Below are 25,244 nucleotides of genomic sequence, written 5' to 3'. Positions count from 1 at the left end.
CCATAGCAAGTTTTACTTAACTTTCAGATCAAGTCATAACTTCTCAGAGACATAATGGTGAATTTAACAAATCATGACAGACCAAATCCTCAAAACTCTCATTTTTTAAGGGTAGCTTAAACACAAGTTGAAAATGACCTGAAAATACTTAACTATCATCAGAGTTAAATAAGCAAAAGTGACAATGATGGCTCTATTACAGTGGAAAGTGATTATTTTCCCTTTTATTTTCCAAATTCTGTGTAATGTTGCTGGATGTTCTATTTTAGAAAGTGGCAACTTTCTTCAGAGTTGTCTTGAAAAATGAGGCACACCCAGAAAGAAATCTCCAGCGTTGCTGTTTGAAGGACAGCTACAATAGCTAACATGTCTAAAGAACTTCGGGATCATAGAACCTAAAATGTTACTGGGTCACAGGGGTGGTATTGTTCCCTCTTATGTATGTCTAATTCTTTTTTTATTTCTTTTTAATAAACAGGAGATGGAGAATTGTCGTGGGAACATTCTGATGGTGATATCTTCAGGCAGCCTGCCAACAGAGAAGCAGTAAGTGTGAATAGCTCAAATAATTCAAAACTCCCCAGCATCAGGCCAGACTTCCCTCTCTCCATGGCTACTGTCCCAGCAATTCCACAAGAGGGCCCATTTTTAACACTATTTTTCTTTCCTTTCCTTGGAAATGTTGAATGCCACCACCACCAACCTGTAACCATTTAAGTGCATTGTGTAATTGGTAAATGGGGCCAGGACATGAATTCCAAGAAATCATAGCCCAGCCCTGAGGCACCCCTCATCTAGATTAGAAGTTGGTACCCTTTCGAGATGACTTGCCAAATCTTTGTCTTGGGTAAGAAAGGCAGATCACCACCCCTAGCCTCAACAGTGAGGACCTTCTGGAGATTGGAATGTAGGTCAGCCCATCATTTTGGCCCAGATACTTTGAACATGTCCACATAAACCCTCGCCTAAGCCTCAGACTCTGAGTCGTACAGCTGGAACAGAGGGAAGGTAGCAGCCAGATTCCCTTCCTCAACCTGCAACATCTTCTCATTTCCATTCTTGGTGCTAATCTCAGAATAAGCTTTATGAGCAGGCATCTTTCTGTGTATAGTAATATCATCTCTTGTTCCTTTGTATTTTGAAGTAATTAACAAAACAGAATCCCTCCAAGAAATATATGTCTAAGTAGAGTTACACTCCAAACCTCTAAAAACCTGAAAAGGAGATGCTCCAGTTCAAAGGATCTATCATATTGAAGGACTTTATATGAGTCCATATGGGATTCCATGAGGTCATGTGTGTGAAACTTTTGAAAATTGTCAAGCACCATAGAATTTTTTTTAACATTTTTTATTGATTTATAATCATTTTACAATGTTGTGTCAAATTCCAGTGTTCAGCACAATTTTTCAGTTATTCATGGACATATACACACTCATTGTCACATTTTTTTCTCTGTGAGTTATCATAACATTTTGTGTATATTTCCTTGTGCTATACAGTGTAGTCTATTCTACAATTTTGAAATCCCAGTCTATCCCTTCCCACCCTCCACCCCCCTGGTAACCACAAGTCTGTATTCTCTGTCTGTGAGTCTATTTCTGTCCTTTATTTACGCTTTGTTTTTGTTTGTTTGTTTTTGTTTTTGTTTTTTAGATTCCACATATGAGCGATCTCATATGGTATTTTTCTTTCTCTTTCTGGCTTACTTCACTTAGAATGACATTCTCCAGGAGCATCCATGTTGCTGCAAATGGCATTATGTTGTCGGTTTTTATGGCTGAGTAGTATTCCATTGTATAAATATACCACCTCTTCTTTATCCAGTCACCTGTTGATGGACATTTAGGCTGTTTCCATGTCTTGGCTATTGTAAATAGTGCTGCTATGAACATTGGGGTGCAGGTGTCATCCTGAAGTAGATTTCCTTCTGGATACAAGCCCAGGAGTGGGATTCCTGGGTCATATGGTAAGTCTATTCCTAGTCTTTTGAGGAATCTCCACACTGTTTTCCATAGTGGCTGCACCAAACTGCATTCCCACCAGCAGTGTAGGAGGGTTCCCCTTTCTCCACAGCCTCTCCAGCATTTGTCATTTGTGGATTTTTGAATGACGGCCATTCTGACTGGTGTGAGGTGATACCTCATTGTAGTTTTGATTTGCATTTCTCTGATAATTAGTGATATTGAGCATTTTTTCATGTGCCTATTGATCATTTGTGTTTCTTCCTTGGAGAATTGCTTGTTTATGTCTTTTGCCCATTTTTGGATTGGGTTGTTTATTTTTTTCTTATTGAGTCGTATGAGCTGCTTATATATTCTGGAGATCAAGCCTTTGTCGGTTTCACTTGCAAAAATTTTCTCCCATTCCGTAGGTTTTCTTCTTGTTTTACTTCTGGTTTCCTTTGCTGTGCAGAAGCTTGTAAGTTTCATTAGGTCCCATTTGTTTATTCTTGCTTTTATTTCTTCTAGGAGAAAATTTTTGAGATGTATGTCAGATAATGTTTTGCCTATGTTTTCCTCTAGGAGGTTTATTGTATCTTGTCTTATGTTTAAGTCTTTAATCCATTTTGAGTTGATTTTTGTATATGGTGTAAGGGAGTGTTCTAGCTTCATTGTTTTACATGCTGCTGTCCAGTTTTCCCAACACCATTTGCTGAAGAGACTGTCTTTATTCCAATTTATATTCTTGCCTCCTTTGTAAAAGATGAGTTGACCAAAAGTTTGTGGGTTCATTTCTGGGCTCTCTATTCTGCTCCATTGGTCTATATGTCTGTTTTGGTACCAATACCATGCTGTCTTGATGACTGCAGCTCCATAGTATTGTCTGAAGTCTGGGAGAGTTATTCCTCCAGCCTCTTTCTTTCTCTTCAGTAATGCTTTGGCAATTCTAGGTCTTTGATGGTTCCATATGAATTTTATTATGATTTGTTCTAGTTCTGTGAAATATGTCCTGGGTAATTGGATAGGGATTGCATTAAATCTGTAGATTGCCTTGGGCAGTGTGACCATTTTAACAATATTGATTCTTCCAATCCAAGAGCATGGAATATCTTTCCATTTTTTGAAGTCTTCTTTAATTTCCTTCATCAATGGTTTATAGTTTTCTGTGTATAATTCTTTCACCTCCTTGGTTAGATTTATTCCCAGATATTTTATTACTTTGGGTGCTATTTTAAAGGGGATTGTTTCTTTACTTTCTTCTTCTGTTGATTTATCGTTAGTGTAAAGAAATGCAACTGATTTTTGAACGTTAATTTTATAACCTGCTACCTTGCTGAATTCTTCAATCAGCTCTAGTAGCTTTTGTGTGGACCTTTTAGGGTTTTCTATATATAGTAACATGTCATCAGCATATAATGACACTTTTACCTCTTCTTTTCCAATTTGGATCCCTTTTATTTCTTTCTCTTGCCTGACTGCTGTGGCTAGGACTTCCAGGACTATGTTGAATAGGAGTGGTGATAGTGGGCATCCTTGTCTTGTCCCAGATTTTAGTGGGAAGCTTTTGAGTTTTTCACCGTTGAGTACTATGCTGGCTGTAGGTTTGTCATATATAGCTTTTCTTATGTTGAGATATGTTCCCTCTATACCCACTTTGGCGAGAGTTTTTATCATAAATGGGTGTTGAATTTTATCAAATGCTTTTTCTGCATCGATTGAGATGATCATGTGGTTTTTGTCCTTTCTCTTGTTGATGTGATGTATTACACTGATTGATTTGCGTATGTTGAACCAGCCTTGTGTCCCTGGGATGAACCCCACTTGGTCATGATGTATAATCTTTTTTATGTGTTGTTGGATTCTATTTGCTAAAATTTTGGTGAGGATTTTGACATCTATGTTCATCAGTGATATTGGCCTATAATTCTCTTTTTTGGTAGCGTCTTTGCCTGGTTTTGGTATCAGGGTGATGGTGGCTTCATAGAATGAGTTTGGGAGTATTCCCTCCTTTTCAATCTTCTGGAAGAGTTTGATAAGGACTGGTATGAGTTCTTCTTTGTATGTTTGGTAGAATTCCCCGGTGAAGCCATCCGGTCCTGGACTTTTATTTGTATGGAGGTTTTTTATTGCTATTTTGATTTCACTTCTAGTGATCGGTTTGGTCAAGTGGTCAGTTTCTTCTTGATTCAGTCTTGGTGGACAGTATGTTTCCAGAAACTTGTCCATCTCCTCTAGGTTATCCAGTTTGGTTCCATATAGTTTTTCACAATATTCTCGTATGATATTCTGTATTTCTATTTTGTTTGTTGTAATTTCTCCATTTTCCTTTCTTATTTTGCTAATTTGTGCTCTCTCTTGTTCCTTCTTTGTGAGTTTGGCCAGAGGTTTGTCGATTTTATTTACTTTTTCAAAAAACCAGCTTTTGGTTTGGTTGATTTTTTTCTATGGTCTTGTTAATCTCTATTGTATTTAATTCCTCTCTGATCTTAATTATTTCCTTCCTTCTGCTGCTTTTTGGGGCTTTTTGTTCTTCTTTTTCTAATTCATTCAGGTGGTGGGTTAAATTGTTTATTTGAGATTGTTCTTCTTTTTTGAGGAAGGCCTGTATCGCTATAAACTTCCCTCTTAGCACTGCCTTTCCTGTGTCCCATAGGTTTTGAGTGGTTGTGCTTTCATTATCATTTGTCTCAAGGTATTTTTTAATTTCAGCTTTGATTTCCTCATTGATCCATTGTTTTTTCAATAACATATTGTTTAATCTCCATGCTTTCCTTTTTTTCTCCTTTGTTTCTCTGTTGTTGATTTCCAGTTTCATGGCATTGTGGTCAGTAAAGATGCTTGAGATAATTTCTATCTTCTTAAAATTGTTGAGGTTTCTTTTGTGCCCAAGTACATGATCGATCCTGGAAAATGTTCCATGTGCACTTGAAAAGAATGTATATCCTATTTTTGGGGGGTGTAATGCTCTGAAAATATCCACCAAATCTAGTTTTTCTATTGTAGTATTTAATTTCTCTGTTGCCTTGTTTATTTTCTGTCTGGAAGTTCTGTCTAGTGATGTTAATGCAGTGTTAAAATCTCCAACTATGATTGTATTCCCATCAGTATCCCCCTTTATCTCTGTTAGTAATTCTTGTATGTACTTAGGTGCTCCTATATTGGGTGCATATATATTAACGAGTGTAATATCCTCATCTTGTATCACTCCTTTAATCATTATAAAATGTCCTTCTTTATCTTTCTTTATGGCCTTTGTTTTAAAGTCTATTTTGTCTGAAATCAGTACTGCAACACCTGCTTTTTTGGCTTTTCCATTTGCATGGAATATCCTTTTCCATCCTTTCACTCTCAATCTATAAGTGTCCTTCTCCCTAAAGTGGGTCTCTTGTATGCAGCATATTGAAGGTTCTTGCTTTATTATCCAGTCTGCCACTCTGTGTCTTTTGACTGGAGCATTTAGTCCATTAACATTTACAGTAATTAATGTGTGTTTATTGCCATTTTGAACTTATCTTTGCAGTTGAATTGGTATATCCTCTTTCTTCCTTTCTTCTTCCTTTTGTGGTTTGGTAATTTTCCTTTGTATTATCATGGATTTTATTTAATTTTTGTGAGTCCTTTGTAAATTTTTGGCTTGTGGTTACCCTTTTTTTTAAATCTATCAACCCATTACTATAACTGTTTTTATTAAACTGATAGTAACATGATCTCAAACCCATCCTACTGTTAAAAAAATTTAAAAAAGAAAGAAAAAAATATTCTGTATTTCCCTGCCTCCCTCTCCCACTCTCAGTGATTTGTATGTCTTCTTTTATAATTTCATGTTTACTTTATTTGTAATTCATGAGTTATCACCTTTCCAGTTGTGTGTTTCTCATTTCTGTAGCATCCTGCTGCTTTTCTATTTAGAATAGCCCTTTCAATATTTCTTTTAGCATGGGTTTAGTGTTGCTAAACTCCTGCAGCTTTTTTTTTGTCTGTGAAACTCTTTATTTCTCCTTCTATCCTCAAGGATAGCCTTGCTGGATAAAGGATCCTAGGCTGCATCTTTTTTTCATTCAGGGCTTTGAATGTATCTTGCCACTCCCTTCTGGCCTGTAGTGTTTGTGTAGAGAAATCAGCTGAGAGCCTTATGGGGGTTCCCTTGTAACTTACTCTTTGCTTTTCTCTTGCTGCCTTTAGAATCCTTTCTTTATCCTTGACTCTGGCCATCTTGATTATGATATGTCTTGGTGTGGGTCTATTTGGGTTCTTCCTGTTTGGGACCCTCTGAGCTTCCTGTACTTGGATATCTGATTCCTTCTTTAAGTTTGGGAAGTTTTCAGTCATGATTTCTTCAAAAACCTTTTCAATCCCCTTTGATCTTTCTTCTCCTTCTGGGACCCCTATTATGCAAAGATTGGGACGCTTTATATTATCCCATAGGTCCCTTATGCTGTTTTCATTATTTTTTATTTGCTTATCTTGTAGTTCTTCTGAATGGGTGCTTTCTATTGCCCTGTCTTCTAGATCACTAATTCGTTCCTCTACATTATCTAGTCGGCTTTGCACAGCTATTAGATCATTCCTCATCTCTGCCGATGAGTTTACCCATTCTACTTGTCTCTTCTTTATAGCTTCAATTTCATTTTTGACATATTTTATATCTCTAAACACTCTCTCTTTTAATTCCTTCAGCAATTCGATCACTCCTTTTTTGAAATCTTGATCTAATAGGCTATCGATGTCTATTTCGTTGATCTTTCTTTCAGGGGATTTCTCTTGTTCTTTTAATTGGGAAAGGTTTTTCTGCTTCTTCATCTTGCTCATACCTCTTTGGCACTGTGGTTTATGGAGTATCAGTTGTTTATTTTGGTCCTTAAGGATTTTATCTATCTGATGCCTATTTAGGAATAAAACTTAGGAAAAACAGAAAAAAAATGAGAGAGAGAGAAAGAATTTTAAAAGAAGGGAGAAAGAGGGTTTGAAAACAGTGTATAATGAATAATAGAAGAGTGAGTTGAAGCAGAGTATTGATCGGGTTGAGACGTCCTTTTGAAACCTTTACAAAAAAGGGGGGGGGAGATGAATAGATGTATTTGAAATCTGTGTCTAATCAATAGCAGGACATCAAAACCCAAGAGAAATAGAAATGAATTAAGAAGTAAAGATTAAGAGAGTAATAGAAAGTAGAACAGGTAAAAACAGATTTAAAAAACAAAAAAAGGGGGCGGGGTTTGTTGGTGTTCTCCTGGAGTCTGTGTGCTTTTAATGTGAAGTCTTTCTGTCTTCGTCCTGTTTTGGAAGCTCAGCTTGCTGTTTTCAGAGGCCCTCCGTTGGCGCCCTCTTCTGTGCTGCTCCCAGCACCTGTCGGCAAGCAGATCGCGCCTCCTCCTAACACTGGGTCAGGTGCAGCTCTCTGCTGTGGGCGGGCGGGTCGCTGCCCCTCCGGATGCCGCAGTCAGATGTTGCAGACTAGCCAGGTAGGAGGGCGGGTCGTGCCCCCTCCCAGCACCTCGGTCAGGGGCTGTGTTCCTGCCCGAAAGGCTGGGGGCCGCTCTCGCTCTACCTGCGCCGCCGCCGGTAGCTCCGCTGCTCTGTGCGGCTGCGCGCTCCGCCCTGGTCGGCGCTCCGCCCTGGTCGGCGCTCCGCGGGTGGGCTCCGGGAAGACCGAGGGACAGCCCTGTCCCTGCTCCGAGCCAAAACACAGCTCCTTGTTTGTCTTTGTGGAGCAAGTTCTCTGAGGGACCAGGATGGAAGGATCCTATCTGCCCCGGGCTGCAGGCCAGTCTCAGTCTGGCCTTTGAGGCTGCTAAGCCCTTCGGTGCGGATGCAGGTCTCGCCCCCGCCCCCGCCTGGGTGCTCAGCGCCGGGGGATATGGCCGCTGTGCCTGAGCCCCGCCTCTCTTCCCCCAAAAACTTTCCGCGGGTTTTCAGAGATGGGGGTATGCACCCTTCCCCAGAGAGCACATCAACCTTGCTATTTTATGGAGGGCCCAGGTTGTTCTGCCCTGTGCACCCACAGCCACCGAGCCCAGCCACTTGCTTCCCCCGGGGCTGCCTCCGTGCAGCCGCCCCCGTCCTCCGCCCGGCTTGGGCAGCCTGGCCCTGCCCGCCACTGCGGGCCCGCGTCTCAGGCTGGGTGTCGGGGGGACGCTCTGTGCCCGTTTAACTTAGTTCTGTTAGTCAAGGGCTGCTCTGTACAGATCCGAAACTCGGAGGCTCCCCCTCCGTCCCGCTGGCCTCTCAGTTGGAGAGGGGAGACCCAGCGAGCGAGCGCCAGTCCTCCTTTGCCGCTCCCTGCTTTGCCTTTTGTTTTCTTTTTTCCTTTTCTCCTACCAGATTTTTGGCGTCTTTATCTTTTGAAGAGGGCGATGTTCTGTCGGAGTTCCACAGGTGCTCTGGTTGGCTGAGTGGGTCTGTAGATGTGGGTCTTGGTGTATTTGTGGGAGAGGGTGACCTGCGAGCGTCCTTCTACTCCGCCATCTTCTCCGTCTCCCACCATAGAATTTAAAGAATCTTTCATTCAATAAAAAAAAAAAGCTTACAAAAACTACAAAATGTCCCAAGGCATTCATTGCACACAGATGGGCGTTTATCATACCCTTGTGAAAAAGAAGTGTACAGAGCATTCAATGCAGAATTATTTTCAAAAAAGCAAGACAAATGGAGAAAATCTAAATGCTATCTGCATGGGCTTGGTTAAACACACCTGATCTATGGGACACCATGCAGTTGTTAGAAAGAATGTGGTACATCAAAATGTATTAAAGTTGTGCTGTATACCAGAAATTGACACATTGTAAACTGACTATACTTAAATAAAAATATATATTTAAAAATGTAGTAAAGTGTAGGGATCGCCAAGATATACTATAAAAACAAAACAAGATACAGGATACAATTTATACTGTCATTTCCTGATGTAAAAATTGTGTGTGCATGCCTTAAATGCATATGAAAAGATCTAGAAGGTCACATATCAACATGTTAAAAGAATGAGACTCTCAGAGGGGTGGAAGTGGGCAGGAGGAAAGATAGTGTTCGATTTTTTACTTTGTATCTTCTGTATTTTTTGATGTTTTTCAATGAGCATGAATTCATTGTGCAATAACTCAAATTTAAATGATTTTTAAAACCTTAGGAGTTAGTTTTCAACAAGCATTGTATATAAGGCAAGAGACTCCAGAATTATAGGTCAGGCCTGAGAATAGAGAGGGTGTTGATCCAGGACCTAATAAAGTGACCAGTACAACATCACAGTGTGGCTAAGGCCATCACACGTGCCACTTTTTACTTGCGTGCCCCCTACTTGCTAACACCCTCAGCCATGAAATGAAAGGATTTGTATTTGCTTTATTCTCTAGTCATATTCTTTTCTAGACATGGCTGTTTCCAAATAAGTGTAGAAGGATTTGTGGGTGGAGTGGAGAATAATACTCTGGATATCTCAAAGAAGCAGCACTCCTGCAAGAAAGGGTGGGCTTCCCCGTTTGCAGGTTAATATAGACCCCAAGGAAAGATTTTTTCCATCCAGCTCTATCTGCTTTGTACTGAGATTCCTTCCAGATCCTGACAGGAGGTGATGTCAGCCTCCGTGTTCTATGTTGTGTATTTCCTCTTTTTCTCAGCCCCAATTTTTTATCATGGTAGGAAGTTGAGAGTGCCTAAATTAGTGGCTGTCAATCATATGGTATTCTAAGCCAAATTTAGGTCTCAGTCACCTTAAACCCAGTGCCTTAGCCCCCAGCACTAAGCACCGTGGCCACCTCAGTGGTCTTGCTGGAAATGCCATTAATTAGCCTTTCTCCTTGACTTTGTATCACACCGCCCCCACCTCCATCATTCTCTTTCAGCCTTATTGTTCTTCCTAAACTGCTGGTGATAGGGCTGGACTTTACCCGATACTTCCTGTAGCAAAAGAGGTAAGGTATAGGAGGCAGGACCTTGAAAGAGTTAGAGATTTTCAAAGGAGTTCAAGACCTATCTTTAGAAACAAACATTTGGCCTGGTAGGCCAAAATGTCCAGATGGTTCCACTTTATTATAAATAAATATTTTCCTTTCTTCTACAAGGAATAGATATTGTGGGATATGATTTGAATAATAAGTAGCATCTGTAGTAATGGGAAAGTATGTACCTGGCACATAGTCGGCACCCAATAAATACGTGCTGAATGAATGGGTTTGGAAGGTAGAGTGAAATGTATGTGTGTGTGTGGTAGAGGGTGGGGGGTTCCTTAACATTAAAGCACAGGACTTTGTCCCAAATCAGAAATTCTTCAAACTTATTAGAAGATAGGAGAATCCCTTCTGACTATCCTTTGCAGGCCCAACTTTCTGCATGGGAGAAAGGGCAGCCCTAACAACACATTTCCAATTCAGTGGATGGCCTCCTTAGTAGACTGTTCCTATTCCCAGGGGACCATCACAACCTCGGTTCAACAGAAACACAGCTGATTGATTAATTTTGCCAAGTGGGCTGAAAACCATCAGTATACCAAGTTTTCTGAACTGTACATGAAGGAGAACCAGTGGTTCAATGATGACTCCTTTGTAAAAACCTGAAACAGTTTCTGTTTGATTTCCAGATCATAACTTCATATGAACTGGTCCTTGTACCATCAGGGGAAGCGTGTATATGTTTGTGGGGGCAGAGGGGCGGCTATGTGAGGAGAAAGAAGTAGGCACAGGATGGAAAGCCAAAACATGAAAGCAAGCATCATTTTGTTTTGGACAACAGCCAAACTCTGATTTTGCCCCCAGTGGATTACTCGGAGATTTCCCATTAGAGAAGTGAAAGAATTTGGGATAGAAACAATACGAGACAGATAAAAATCCATGTCTCATTCACATTGTCAGGACAGTGCTCTGGATAGGAAACTGGCCTACGTCTCTCCCAGATACGGATAGTCCTAGGTTACTTGTGACTAAGATATAATGTGCTCGTGGCTGTGTGGGTTCGAACGCAGTCTGAAAACTTTTTTTAAATTAAACTTTTTATTCTGTGATAAATGTAGATTCACTTGCCATTGTGAGAGAGAATGCAGAGAGATGGTGAGGACCCTTTACCCTCTTTCCCCCAATCGTAACATCTGGCCAAATGCACAAGATCAGAACCATGGAGGCACTTCTAAGGCCACTTCTAAATTTTCATGTTTTCCTGTCTCTGCCAATAAAACCTTTATATATCAGACCTTAGAACAAGTAAAGAAGAAATTCCTGGGTAAGTCCTGCAATGCCGGGGATTTTCCAACACCAGAAAAGAACTGTGTAACAGCCACCTCAAAAGCCTGAGATATTTGTCAGCCCTTCAAGTCAGTAAATCAAGTAATACCAAAATACTGAGCAGGAAAAAAAAAACAAAGCCTAGCTATTGGATCATTTCTACCTAACTGGTTTTGACCTGCTCTCTCAAGCAGCCTATTCACAGCTGGTTTTAAAGATAAGCTCCAATTTCACTTACAACTCCAAGGCGTTAATGCCTTTTTCTCCTTCGTTATAAGTTACAAGGTCAGACCGGCCCCTGGTAAGCCTCTTTCATTTGTTCGGGGGAGCGACTCTAAAAGAGCCATTACTCCTAAATCAAAATCACACATCAGCACCCCCACCCCCAAGCCGAAACAGAAGATCTTTTATCTCAGTGATTCTAAACCTTGGCTTCATATTAGAGTCCCCTGAGGAGTCTATAAAAGTCCCGATGCCCAGGCCTCACCCCAGATCAATTCCATCAGAGTCCCTGGGGGTGGGACTAATATTTTCACAGCTCCCCAGGTGACTCCTTGTGCAGCGGAGAGACAAGTGGTGTGTGTGGTTGTGAACGCTGCAGCAGACTTCTCAATTGGAAAGAATTTTTCTTTGGAGCAGCTTTTAAGCAAATGTTTGTGGACCCCCGAGCTGGATCAGACGTGATCTCTCCTATGTCCTCCCACTCCGCCTCCTCCTCCTGTTCATCTTCCTCTCTCCCTCCCTGCTCTCCTGCCATCTCCAAAAACTCAGCCTTCGCTGTCACCCTGAATAAAGCCCCCCTCCTCTCTGGCCTCACTTTCTCTGTGTGTAAAACAAAAGACTTAAATAAGATGAGGTCTAGGGGAGCTGACTGGTCTATATTTGGGCCTCTGATTAAAAACCCTTGAGGGTTTTTTTTTATCTTGATTCATTTTTCCACCCTTATCATATTTCCAGGATCTGAGTCCCCAGTACCAAAGAACGGCTTTTCATCCTGTGTTCACCCTCATGAATCAGAGAACTCCTTGTATTTGCAGCTCATCCTGGGTCAGCGACCCTCCCTCTCAAATTCTAGCCCCTTCGAACCCACTCCTTTTAGCATCAGTAGGACACCCACCAGCCAAACTGTCCTCTCTGTGTTCCTTTGGCAAAAGTTTGCCAAACTCCAGAAAGGACAGAACAATTTGTAATGGCCTTTGTGGAATGTGAGTGATTATGGTAGAAAAAGACATATGAGCCATTGTGGGAATGAAAAATATTTGCACTGAGAATCCTGTGTGCATAATAAATGGATGCAAATTCTTATTTGTGTGAGTTTTTATAGCAATGCACCAGCATGGGCTCTTGTTAGATATAGAATAATGTTCTCTTTCTCTTACTCCAGCTCCTGTTCACTCTCCCCTTCTCCCACCAGTGCCTCCCCCTGTCACCAGGAGAGTAATCATTCCCAAAGCTAAATTTGTAACATATGTGTCTATGGAACATAACTGTAATAAATGTTTTATGGGATGGTGGGGTCAGGGGACCCCATAACTACCTTCTCAATGTTCCCTGACATTTCTATCACTGAACATAAGGATCTTCCTTTTTAATTGCCTGCAAAAGGTTTTTTCATGAGTTTCACTCCCCACTCCTTTAACCCTAACAGTTACCCCTAAAACACAATGATATTTGGCTTTAAGCCTTGAGGTTCTGTTCTTCATCCATTCCATCCTCCTCCACCCCCACTCTACCTAGGCTCCTGGGCGAGGGGTGGTAGCAGAACAGTGGCCTCATCATGTCTTGAACCCTTGCTGAAAGAGCAATGATTGGGTTACTTGTACTTCAAGACTCTAAGCTTCCAAGAGGGACCACAGCTTTCCTTCATTAATTCAAGAAGACTGATGAGCACCTTCTAGATGCTAGACACTGTTCTAGGCACTGGAGATAAAGCAGTGAGCAAAACAAAATGGAGCTGACATTCTAGTACTGTCCTGCATGGCCCATTCTTCTGTCTATAAAACTTTGGGGTGTCTGTGTCCTGCTCTATGATCTCATGCCAATGCCTGCATTTGGAGTCTCAGTACGTCTCATCTAGACTAGACTCCCATCTCTTCCTCCTATCCAGTTCACTCTACACATTATCAGGGCTCAATGCTTTGAAACACAGTTCTGATTTTTTTCCCCTGTTCAAAAAAAAAAAACCCTCAAAGGCTTCTACACCCTCACCTCTATTGCCTACCAAATAAAGTCCTCACCCCTTAGCCTGTCATTTCAAGTCCTCCATGATCTGGCTCTAACCCACTTTTGGAATGTTATCCTTCAACTGTTCCCTTTTATGGACTCTGTGTTCTCTGCTACACCTTCTCAACTTGGAAATCTCTGCCTGGAATATTCCTCACCAACTCTGTCTGTAAAAAGTCTACTCACCCTTCATGGCCCAGGTCACAAACCCTCCCTGACTAGAAGCTCTCTCTCTTGTCCTAATTTGCACAGGATTTCATACTTCTCCTGTGGCCTCCATCACATTTGCCTTGCTTTGCAGGCTACTACCTTAATTCTTAAACCCGAATGTGAGATTCTTGGGAGCAGGAAAGACACTTTAGTCTTTTTGGCTGTTTTCCCCTCAGGAGCCCATCTGTAAATCTAGTCCAGTCTTCTACAAGGAGAGAGGAAAATCTTAGCATATGGCCAGCGCTGTTCTTCTTTCACATCCCAATTTCTCTATTGGTGTGGGAGGACATGCAGTTATGATCAGAGCTCATCACTAAAAATCATCAAACAGCTTCTCATGTAGCTAAGTCCATCTGCGCCTTTTCATTGGCAGATTTAGGGAACTGAGTCTGTCCTTTGTCATTTTACAGAGACATTCTTACCACCGCTCTCACTATGATCCTCCACCAAGCCGACAGGCTGGAGGTCTGCCCCGCTTTCCTGGGTCCAGAAGTCACCGGGGAGCTCTCATGGATTCCCAGCAAGCATCGGGAACCATCGTGCAGATTGTCATCAATAACAAACACAAGCATGGACAAGGTAAGGGGCATGCTTCTTTGGTTTCGCACCTACGTCAGGGCTTCAGCAGTCCTGGTCCTTGGAGGGCCAGAGCCGGGAAAGGACCCTTTCTCTCATGCATATCATACATTCACATGTGGATCACTTGCCATCTGGTCTACCAAGTGAATGTGGACAAGTGACTCCAGGGGACTCCTTGGACTTCCCTAAATATAGCGCAAAGAGCATAGTTTATATTTCAGTTGTATCTGTCCTTACTTTAAACAAAAGGCAAGAAAGCAGTGAACATAATGCACCCTCCAGCACTTTCTCAGTTGCCCCTGGGGGTTGAAGGTCATTTGGGAAAGTTCATTGGGGCTTTAACAAAATGAAAGACTGGTTGTTTTCCAGTAGTCAAAGGTACTCAGTGCTAAACTTCTGAAGCTCTTATCCAAACCTTAGGAATAGCAATTCTCACCCCTCATTGCACCCCAGATTCTCCTGGGGATCTTGCTAGAGGTACTTATTCCAGGCCTCATGCTCAGAGATTCTAATTCATAGGAGGAGATCAGCCTTAGAAATGAGTAATCCAGTAAGAAATCCCGAAACCTCCTGGCTGAACACCAGGAGGGCCGATCAGGTTAACACCACCATGCAGCCACTCAGCTGACCAGCTGGCTACAAAAGGCACCCACACACATCCAAGGTCCTGTTCTTTCCTGCACAGAGTTCTCTGGCCACACCCCCCCAACCTCTTGGCCCCGCCAGTAGCGGGGGTGGGGGGAGGAGAAATTCAATCAAACAATTGAGTGCTTCTTACTTTTTTAGGCATTGTGTCAACCAGCGCTTCAGAGCAAAAGCTCAGCTGGTTCCTTTTTATGAAACCACAAACATGTTTTGTTTCCTTTAAAGGAAAAACAAATCAAAGGCAGTTCTCTGAATGGGTTAAAAGTAATAAATTATTAAACCAAATGATTGAATAACATGGGTGAAAAACAATCCGTTACAAAGAACTCCTACTATAAATCTCAACAAAGCTAGTCAGGCCAAAGCTGGTTGATCACATCTGTTACTAGTTAGATGTAAATTTCAGATTACAGATAAAAAAATTAAATTGCTTTTGAAACTAAGAGGCTTAAAAGAAGAACATTCAAAATAAAACTCTTAATAAAAATGGTGATGTATTAGAAGAATTGGAAATATTTACTATTGATCTGGGTTTGATTTGAAATTTATTATTTTTAAATTCCAAGGCATCCTGATATGAATTTATGAAATGAGGAGGAGGAGTTATGTAAAGATGCAGTTTGATTTTCAATCCTAAATTGCCTCCAATAGATTCCATTTGCTCTGAAAGTATTTCAAAGCCTTAAAAAATGTGTGGGGGAAATGGACTTTGAAAATCCTAAATCCCATAATTTCCACAGGCCTCTTCACTTTCAGGACAGAGGCTCATCCCTTGATTTCTCCATATGCTACAAAAGCCCCAGCTGGTTTACATTTATTCATTGCCCCCATTGATTTGGATGCAGCCATTCTCTCCTGACCTTTCTATTCTAGTTCATTGGAAAGTCACTTGTCCCCACCTCCAACTCTCAATGCCTCAGCTGGATGAGTCAAAATCATCTTGAGAATTTGTTGGTAGGGAGAAGGCTGCCTTTCTCCCTAGAGAATTGACCTCACCCTAATGCACTTCCGAGTGTAGGCTCTCACCCAGTCTGGATTATTCCCTTAGTCCAAATGTTTAGGGGAGAGGGAACCTGCCTGCCCTACTCCTTAGCCCTCCTGCTAACAGTATGTTCCTCTGAGATGCATCTACTTTGTCCCTTGCTAGAGTCCAAGAGGAGAAGTAATTGGACCTCACCATTTTTAATTTGAGTCCAGCCAAACTTTTCTTGAAGCAGATTCTGCACCCACTTGATCGCATTGTCTAGAAGGGTGTGTCACTGCCTGCGGGGAGGAGAGAAGAGGGGAGGGCAAGAGAGAGAATAACACATCTGGTCTGTCTTGTCCTGTGATCCCATCCATAGCTCTGAGCCTCATAGTTTAGATGTGAAGTCCCTATTCTATCTCACTGTAAGGTTGGGAGCTTCTCTGGTTTAGATTCTTGGAAATATTTATGTGGATTGACCAGTTAGAGTGCCTAGCACTCTAGCAGCTCTTGCAAAGGACAGGAAGAGACAGCCAACATCATCCATATTTCCTAATGTGACCCAGTGGACTTGATGAGAAAGAAATATCCCAGTGATTCATCCTTCTGAGGCCCTTGTCTTGCAGCCAAATCAGTCAGTTCCTAGAAACGCCCCGAGTGGGGCTATTTCTCCCACTCTCACCCCGCCTTAAGTGATACAACCCACCCTAGAGATGTTGTTGACTGGGATGCCGACAGGTCTCCCTGGGTATGATGAGGTGATGGGAATAATGAGAAACACACTCAATCCCCGTCATGGCGTGAAATCTCTGGAATGTCTCAGCACTTTCGAAAGGGAGAGAACTCATTCTCAGACCTCCCTGTTGGCAGCCCTGTGCAGGTCTTATGCCGGAGCCTAGCTCTGTGCCTTTCAGTAGGAGCTGGCTATGTTTTGGTTGGTTTTCACTGAAGGATGTTCCTGTGGCCCCTTCCCTTCATTTGCCCCTTGGTCTGCAGCCCAGATGCTTGCTCTTGCAAAGTCCCTCAGAAAACATGGAGCCAGTGACTCTTCTTCCATTCAACAAATGTGAGGCCACCAAACGATATCTTTAGGGTGGGCAGTGATTTGCTATAGCCAGATCTCTATAGCCACTCTGAGGTGAAGGACACAGGACATTGCCTGAAGACTAGAGGCATAAAAGGCTGCCTTTCACCACTTACCTGGGATGCATAGGTCCTTTCCCTCTCATTCTTGTCTTAGCATCTTCCTTCCCATGCCGGAAAGTAGACCAGCACCATTAAGCTCCATACCCATCTGTGTTAGTGAGATAGGACTCGGGGCAGGCACAACCGTTAAAGGAATGACACAACAGCTGAGGACAGGACAAACTGGTTAGAACCAAGATGGCGGAAGATTCGACTTCCAGTAGACCTTGAGCCTCATGGCGCACCCATACGTGCCATGACAGTTCCTAGGCTGATCATAAAAGGTAAAAAAGTAGGTGGGGCCCAATTCCTGGAAATCCCTGCCCCTTTCCCAACATAGTTGGAATAATCCTCCCACTCATTAGTATATGAAATTACCAAGCCCATAAAAACTAACAACCCTGCACCTCGTGGTCGCTCTTTTGCTTGCCTTCTGAGATGGCCCACACTCTGTCTATGGAGTATATATCTCCCTGAATAAATTTGCTTTCACTTTACTATGCCTTGCTCTTGAATTCTTCCTTGTGAGAGACAAGAACCTATTCTCCGGCAACATTAGTAGATCAGATTCTTATGGCATTTGACATTGTGAATGGATTCACTTTAGGATCTAGAGAAACTGGCCTTTTGAGAAGAGCAGTAGTTTTTGCATCTAGCCTCCCTGGGCAGCAAATCTTTCTGGGAGATTTTCATGCCCAGAAGCACATCCACTTGGGCCATACCAATCCTCTATGGAGCTGCAGGTATGAACACTACATCCTAGCAGAGGTTCCTTATCAGACACCCAGGACAGATAGAACTCTGCTTTTATGCACCCATTCATTCCTCCGTTTAAAAAATATTTATTGACTGCCTACTATGTGTCAGGCACTTGTGGGCATCCAGAGGTTGCTGCTGAAGAACCTGATTAGTAACTGACAGTAGAACAAGACCTGAGCTGTTTGTTTGGCTACAGAGGCTGCTCTGTAAACATATCTCTGGCCATGACAAGAACAAAGGATGCTCAATGTCTCAAGGGGTTCAGGGCTTGTGTTCTGAGCATAAGGGTCCATTTCAGCTCCTGAGCCTTTAATTTCCAGTCCTGCGTTCTCTTCCAGTGTGTGTTTCCAATGGAAAGACCTATTCCCATGGCGAGTCCTGGCACCCAAACCTCCGGGCATTTGGCATTGTGGAGTGTGTGCTGTGCACTTGTAACGTCACCAAGCAAGAGTGCAAGAAAATCCATTGCCCCAATCGATACCCCTGCAAGTATCCTCAAAAAATAGACGGAAAGTGCTGCAAGGTGTGTCCAGGTAAAAAGGCAAAAGGTGCGTTGGTTGGAAGCCCTGCCTTTGGTTGGTGGAGATCCCCACGTAGTCATTCTCAGTGTTCTTTGAGCATCAGAAAACATCATCACAACCTGCCATTTTGTAACAGTAATAGTTCTGCTAATAACTAAATGAACTACATTTGCTCCTCTCTTGAAGGGCTGATAAGATGGTTGCTTGGAAGAAATTTACTTCTCAGAAATAGGCTGGGGATTTGCTTATGTCTACCACACCTTTGACCACATGTAGCCCTAAGGGCTGAACTGAAGTTTTGCTTTTCTAAATAGCAGAGAAAATAGGTTAATGTGATTATTAGGAGGGACAGTAAGTAGCACCTTCTGTTTATATCACTAACTCCTCCATTTCCCCTGTGAGGCAGGATGAAAGATAGGTGAGGTGTAGTGGAAGGAGAGTGGGTTCTGGTCCTAAGTAACTTGCTATATGACCTTGGAAATGTGCCACATCTGCTCTGGGCCACAGCAGCCTCATCTGCACAATAGAAAGTTTGGAACAATTGATCTCCAAGCTTCCTTCCAATACTAAAATCCTATAATGATATTATTATTTCTCTATTAAAGATAAGAAAACTGAGGTGTATAAAGTGAAATGACTTCCCCAGAGTCAGAGAAATAGATAATAAAACCAAGACTCAGAAACCAGGTCACTTCCATCCCATTGTTTTTTCCAGGCCCATAGAAAATGTTGTCTGATTTTCAAAAAGGGAAGTCAATTACTTAAATGGTGGTTTTGACACATGAGCTAGAAAAAAAATACAGTCTGTAGTATTGGGGTTGACAGAGTACTGGATTAGCAATCAAGCATTCTAGCCCAGGCTCTGCCACTGGTTTCCTGTGTGACCTGGAGCAAGTCACTTCACCTCTCTGAGCTTGTTTCCTTCTCTGCAAAATGAAAGAGTTAGAGGAGATTTCTTAGGCCCTTTCCAGCTCTAACGTTCTAGGACTGAATGAAATTATTCCCTTCCAGGCACATGAATTTATCATGTCTGATGTCAACCTGCAAAGCATTTTTGTAAACAGATGAAAAACCAAACGTTTTTAAATGTAGGCAGAGAGCTAAATCATTAATTCAATTTAGGCAATTCCTCATGAGTAGCAGGCAAATATAAACTTAGTCATTACATATACATAATTTGAGCATCTTCATGTAGGCCAGTTGTCCCCAAACTTGTCTGCACATTGGAATCCCCCAGAGAGTGTTTAAAGATACCTGTGTCTCATCCCCAGAGATTATGATTTAATTGATTTGAGGTGTGGCCTGGGATTTGGAATTTTTAAAAGATCTCCAGGCAATATTCATGTGCGGGCAAGTTTGGGAACCACTGCTGCAGGCCCAGGGTGGTTTATGGTCTTACTAATCAAAATGTGGCCTGAGGACCAGCAGCACCTGGGAGCTAGTCAGAAATGCAGGCTCTCAGGTTCCACCCCAGACCTGCATCAGAATCTGCATTTTAACCAGGCCCCCCAGGCGATTCCAATGCACATTAAAGTTTGAGAAGCACTGAGCTATGACACAAACAAAATCTTTCTTAATGTAATGACCTTCATCTTCTAGAGTAAACAGGGGGCAGGGTGTGGATAGGAAGGTCAGGAGCTATCTGATATGGAGCAAAGAATTTGGGCATTAAATTTGATGAGGAAATGTACTCATTAGGAGTAGGGAGAGAGCACATTCTGAGGATGTGGACATGGGGGCCACCCAGCTACGATGACCTATTACAGCTTCCAAGTCTGCAATCTCACTGGATCCCCAAGCCTTTCAGTGTCACTTAGGAGTACTTCCACCAACACAGTTTTCTCTTCTGTCAAGGGTCTAACACCTATAAAGATAAAAGTAATTCAATAAGATAATTTCAGATACAAATTAATAGTCAGCTAAACTACCTCAGGTAAGATAAACCCTCCCACTATATAATATTCCAATTTGAATTTCAGACTTGCGGACCAAATCCCATCTCTTTGTGTGGTTAGGATTTTATTGGTGTAGGTGATTCAAGTAAGAGTGAAGGAATCAAAAAGGTGTGAGAACAGGACACAGAACAGGCACTGCCTTTCAGGTTGGTGGTATTTATTAGAACCTTTACGTTCATACTTTTTGGCTAAGCAGTTTCACTCCTAGGAGTCCAAAGAAAGTAATCAGGGACATACAGAGATATACAAACAAGGATTTTTTCTGCAGTACTGTTTACAATGGTGAAATATTCGAAACAAACTGAAAGTCCGCCACTATGGAAATTGTTAAATAAATTATGGTATACCTGTACTGTGGTATATTATGCAGCCATTAAGAATCACCATAGAACAAGGTTTAATGGCACAGAAAGATGTTTGCAATATATCTGTTAAGTGACAAGAGCAAGCTACAAAACAATATGTATGTTATGATCCCACTTCTTGTATTTAAAGAAAAAAAGCATTGATAATATACTTAGACCAAAAAAAAAAAAAAGACTAGAATGGCATATGGCTGAATGTTAATAGTGGTCATATTTGGGTGACTGAATTATGGGTAACTCTTATTTTCTCCTTTTTATCTGTATTTTCTAAATTTTCAACAATAAGCACTTTTGTAGTTAGACAAAGTAATAATCAACTATACTTCAATTTAAAAAAAAAAGCAACTAAATGTGCCCTTAACATACCACCTGGCAGTTCCACTTCTGGGCGTTTAATCCAGAGAAATTAAATTTATGTTCACATTTTTTAAAAAAGAAAAAGTATTAAACAACCATTATTTTAAAGACTTCCCTTACAATCCCAATTGGTGATATATTGAAGAGTCTCGTTGACTAAACCTGTTTCTCTGGAAGAGAGGCTTTTCCTGCTTTCCCACACTGCTCAGACGTGTAGAGAGGAGGACTTACAGGGCAGCATGGAAGGAGAGAGTGTCTGTCCTATTCCATGTGCACCTGTCCCTCAGTGAGCCACACATGGGTGTCTGCAAATGGAAAGTCTCCTGGTAGTCCCATTGCCCGACAAGAGTCACTATCCGCAGAGACCTGGGTACTCAGCAGCTTTATGGCCACAAGGGGCATGTACTTGTTTGTGCAGCATTCAATCTGGAGACACGTATTTTGTGCCTACTGTGTGCAAGACACCGTTATAGGTACTGAAAGTAGAGAGAGAAAGCAGACAGACGCCGGCTACTTGCCAGCATGCTCCTTACATTCTAGTGGGAGAAGAAAGATAATGACCACAAACCAATAAGGGAATTATCAGTGGCAATGAGTACCATGAAGAAAAAACAAACAGGATCAGGCAATAGTGAATGGGACCGGCAGGGGTGAGCACTTTCAAATCAAGAGACTGGTCAGGGACTGCTTCTTTGAAGAATGCTGTTTGAGTAGAGGTTTTTTAAAAAATTTTTTTGCAGGAGGGAGTATAATTAGGTTTTCATTTCATTTATGTATTTATTTTTAAGTGGAGGTACTGGGGATTGAACCCAGGACCTTGTGCATGCTAAGCATGTGCTCTACCACTGAGCTATATCCTCCTCTCTGAGAGTTCTGAATGATGTGAAGGGGTGAGAAATGGGAAGATCGTGACATCCTCAGCCTCTTAGAAAATGACACAAGACACAGAGGAAAAGGAATAAAGGAGTGAGGAGGGAAGAAGACCGATGGAAAAACCAACAGTAAATTCAGTTATTCATGTTGAGAAGGGAAAAGAAATAAAAGTCACTGATGATCCAGCCAAAAGTTTCACCATAACAAATGATTGCAGGCTCCTCCAGTACCAAACCAAGGCCAAAAGAAAAGATGTGGAATTCACCTCTCTCTCTTCTCTTCACTCTTGTAGAGGTTGGCCTTGCCTTGTGTATCAGTGGCCGTCTGCAGGGCTGTGTAGGACTTCCACTCTTTGAAGGTTCCCCAACTCACCTCTCAACCCCACCATGCCACCCCAATACCTGGAAATCCTGTAATGACCCACCCCCTTTAGGTTCCAGCAGAAAAAGCCCCCCTTAAGACTTAAAGTTTGTTTCTTGGGCCAGGATAATACATCTCCTGCATCCATCACCCCCATTTCCATAAGGAATGGTTCCCCAGTTTCTTAGTTCTGGGGGGCTCAGGACAGGAGCATTCTCATGGGAAGTGGCAATGGCTAGAAATGACTTGAGGCATGGCCTGCTTCCCCAGAAGAAAATGAAAGTAGGTGAAAATGGAGTGATCAGGAAGCACCTCGAAGTGGAGTGTGTGAAATGAAAAAGACGTTGCCAAGTAGGTAGCTCGAAAGACACGTTCTGTTTATTTACTCAGTATTTTTATGTACCAGTGAGGTTGAGTCACTAATGATTCTGTGGTTTGTAGATCCCTTCTGGTGAGTAAATGAAGCTCTTGGAGGGGAGGGGTGGTGGTGCAAGATGACTCTTCAGGACACTGGGAGAACTTTTAGCATGTTACAGGTACTTGCCATGCCATCATGGATTTCACATGGCAGTTAGAGCCGTAGCCAGTATTAAGCTGGTGAGGAAGACTGAACACATGAACCTGGCTCTCATTCTAAAGCTGGTAATTAAATACACAGAGGTTCCGGTAGACTCAGTGACCTCTTCCCCCCTCCACCCATTTGAAAAGTGCTCACACACATCCCTTAATTACCTAATGGAACCAAAAAAGACCAACCCACCGAGTAATTAAATAACTTAAAAAAAAAAGACAAAAGGAGAAAGAAAGCTTGATTCTAAGGTGATCTATAAATTGAGTAATCCAATCTGGAATCACCCAGAGAAGACTTGGATTTTGTTCTTTCAGCACCCAAATGGTGGTGAGGGTTGGAAAGCGAATCAGATCAGCAAGAGATACGCACTAGCAGTTTGATTACCTCTAGTCCAAATGGCTAACAGTGAGCCCCCCCAGTTAGAATCACAGGTGCAAAGCACTCAATACACAATGCTTTCATCAGCTGTTCTTACAGATGGCTTCTGCACATACTCAGTTTTCAGGGTCCTCAACTTCTCTTTGCTGTTGCTGATTTGAGCATTACACTTTAAAAAAAAAAACAAATCCACACTTTTATTTATTTAATTTTCAATAAGTTTAAATCCTTGAGGGGTACAGCATCACACGGATTCTGTGTCCAATGGCCTTAGCAGGAAGGTTGCTTTGAAATTTGGCAGGAACCATGCCACTGTTTCCATGAGGGCGAGTTACCTTTCCCCAGATTACCCTGGTTTTGTTCGGTAACTGGGAGTTACTGTGTTGCTCTTTGCTTTGTACACATAAGCACATCTCTTGCCTAGACAGAATTCAGTTTCAGCTTAAGTGTTACACTTTAAATACACAGCTGAAAATGGTGCTGATTACAAGGCCAGCAAAGGAACTTAACTCATGGATAACCAACCAAGGGAAACTTCTTTCGGTGGGGGCCTGAAGAAAGAAGAGGGTGAAGCAGAATGGGGGGTCGAAGGAGGCTGGTACCTTTATGCCTAGAAGCTGAAATCCAACAATTTAGTTTATACTTTAAATGATCCATAGTTAAGGGATTTGACCAAATTTTTTTGTGTCTTCCAACTGTTCATTTGGTATAGCATATGTATGACTAATCTGACATCGAGGTTTTGGCCCTGGTGTTGATCTGGTATTTTCATTCCCCTTACAAACAAATTAAAGAGCATTCAGAAATGTCAAGCCAATTGAGATAGGTCCTTTGGGCAAATATATGCACATCAATAAGTGTCATAAATGTTTTCTAAGTATACCTAAGTGACATCAGGGAAGTTAACCAAGACTTTCTGTCAGCCCGTTCTTTGAGTCTCTGTTGGCAACACTGAGCTAGACAAACCATGATCCTGACCCAGCATGGAAGATTCTATGTTCCCTTAAGTGCCCAACAGATTCATACCTGGTCACATTCTTCTTCTTCATGAAGGTCCACTTCTCATGTGGCAGTGGTAGATCTAGTGTAGCTTTGGGGCCAGTGTTCTGCAGAACTGTGGATTCAGTCATCACATGGACTTAGAGTCATGTGCGCCTTTGTGATTTGGTGACTGCTAAAGGGTGGGCTTTCTATCTCTGAAGGAATATTCTTGTTGATTGTCCACTTTTGATGCTTGTGAGGTGTTATTAACAATGAGATACATAAGTGAAGAAGTTTGCTTCTAGTTTTGGAAACCCATGACAAATCTTTCTACTTGCTTCATGATTCCAGAAGAACTTCCCAGCCAAAGCTTTGACAGCAAAGGCTACTTTTGTGGAGAAGAAACAATGCCCGTGTACGAGTCTGTGTTCATGGAGGATGGGGAGACCACCAGAAAAATAGCTCTGGAGACAGAGAGACCACCCCAGGTAGAGGTCCACGTTTGGACCATTCGAAAAGGTAAGCAAGACAACATTAATTTCTTATGTTTTTTTTTTTTTGTAAGGGGGACAGAGGGAAGGAAGGGAAAGCTCACCTTCATTTTGCTTCAGTCTGTTCCTCTGTTGGGGTCAGAAGATTTCCTGATTGCTTAGAAACTAACACATGACTCATAAGGTGGCTATTGTGGCCTTTCACTTTAACTGTGACCTGGGCTGAAAAGTAAGTATTTACTATTGGGGTTTGTTGTCTTCCCCACACAACCAAGGCTGGAGGAGTGGGTTCTTCACCCTGGCTGCGCAGCAGAATCATCTGGGAAGGCTTTTAAATACCAAATCAGAGATTCTGACTAATGGGCCAGGAGTGGGGCTTGGGCTTACGTGTTTGTTCTGAAAGCGCCACAGGTAATTCTGATGTACAGCCAGGGCTGTAAATACCAAACTGTAGTCTACCGTTGTTTCCAAGACGAAGCTCAGCAAACGTGAAAATACATTCATTCAGTGCAAAGCTGAGTCTCTCGAATCATGTTGGGTGCTCTGCAGTCGGACAAATTTAAAACATTTAAAACATCATCCCTGCCCTCAAGAAGATGATAGTCTCACTGGAGGAACAATCCCAGTCATGATGTTCAGTTCCTTTCTGGTTACTTGCGTTGACTGCCACAGCAAGCC

General features: G+C 42.1%; 1 protein-coding gene across 4 annotated transcripts in view; it reads left to right on the top strand.

The window, feature by feature from the left end:
• Positions 1-25,244, top strand: part of CHRDL1 (chordin like 1) — a 123,116-nt gene that overhangs the window by 90,878 nt on the left and 6,994 nt on the right. For 2 of the 4 annotated variants that reach the window (XM_031445650.2, XM_031445652.2), the window contains exons 7-10: positions 479-546; positions 13,993-14,161; positions 18,053-18,247; positions 24,427-24,594. In XM_031445650.2, coding sequence (XP_031301510.2) covers positions 479-546; positions 13,993-14,161; positions 18,053-18,247; positions 24,427-24,594 — 600 coding nt within the window. Of the gene's footprint in view, positions 1-478; positions 547-13,992; positions 14,162-18,052; positions 18,263-24,426; positions 24,595-25,244 lie in introns of all 4 variants that reach the window. The other 2 variants (XM_031445648.2, XM_031445649.2) reach the window with 1 other exon arrangement.

The sequence above is a fragment of the Camelus dromedarius genome, chromosome X (genome assembly GCF_036321535.1).
Source record: "Camelus dromedarius isolate mCamDro1 chromosome X, mCamDro1.pat, whole genome shotgun sequence".
NCBI lineage: Eukaryota > Metazoa > Chordata > Mammalia > Artiodactyla > Camelidae > Camelus > Camelus dromedarius.
Note: the sequence above shows the minus strand (reverse complement) of the source record. Positions and strands in the feature narration are given on the sequence as shown.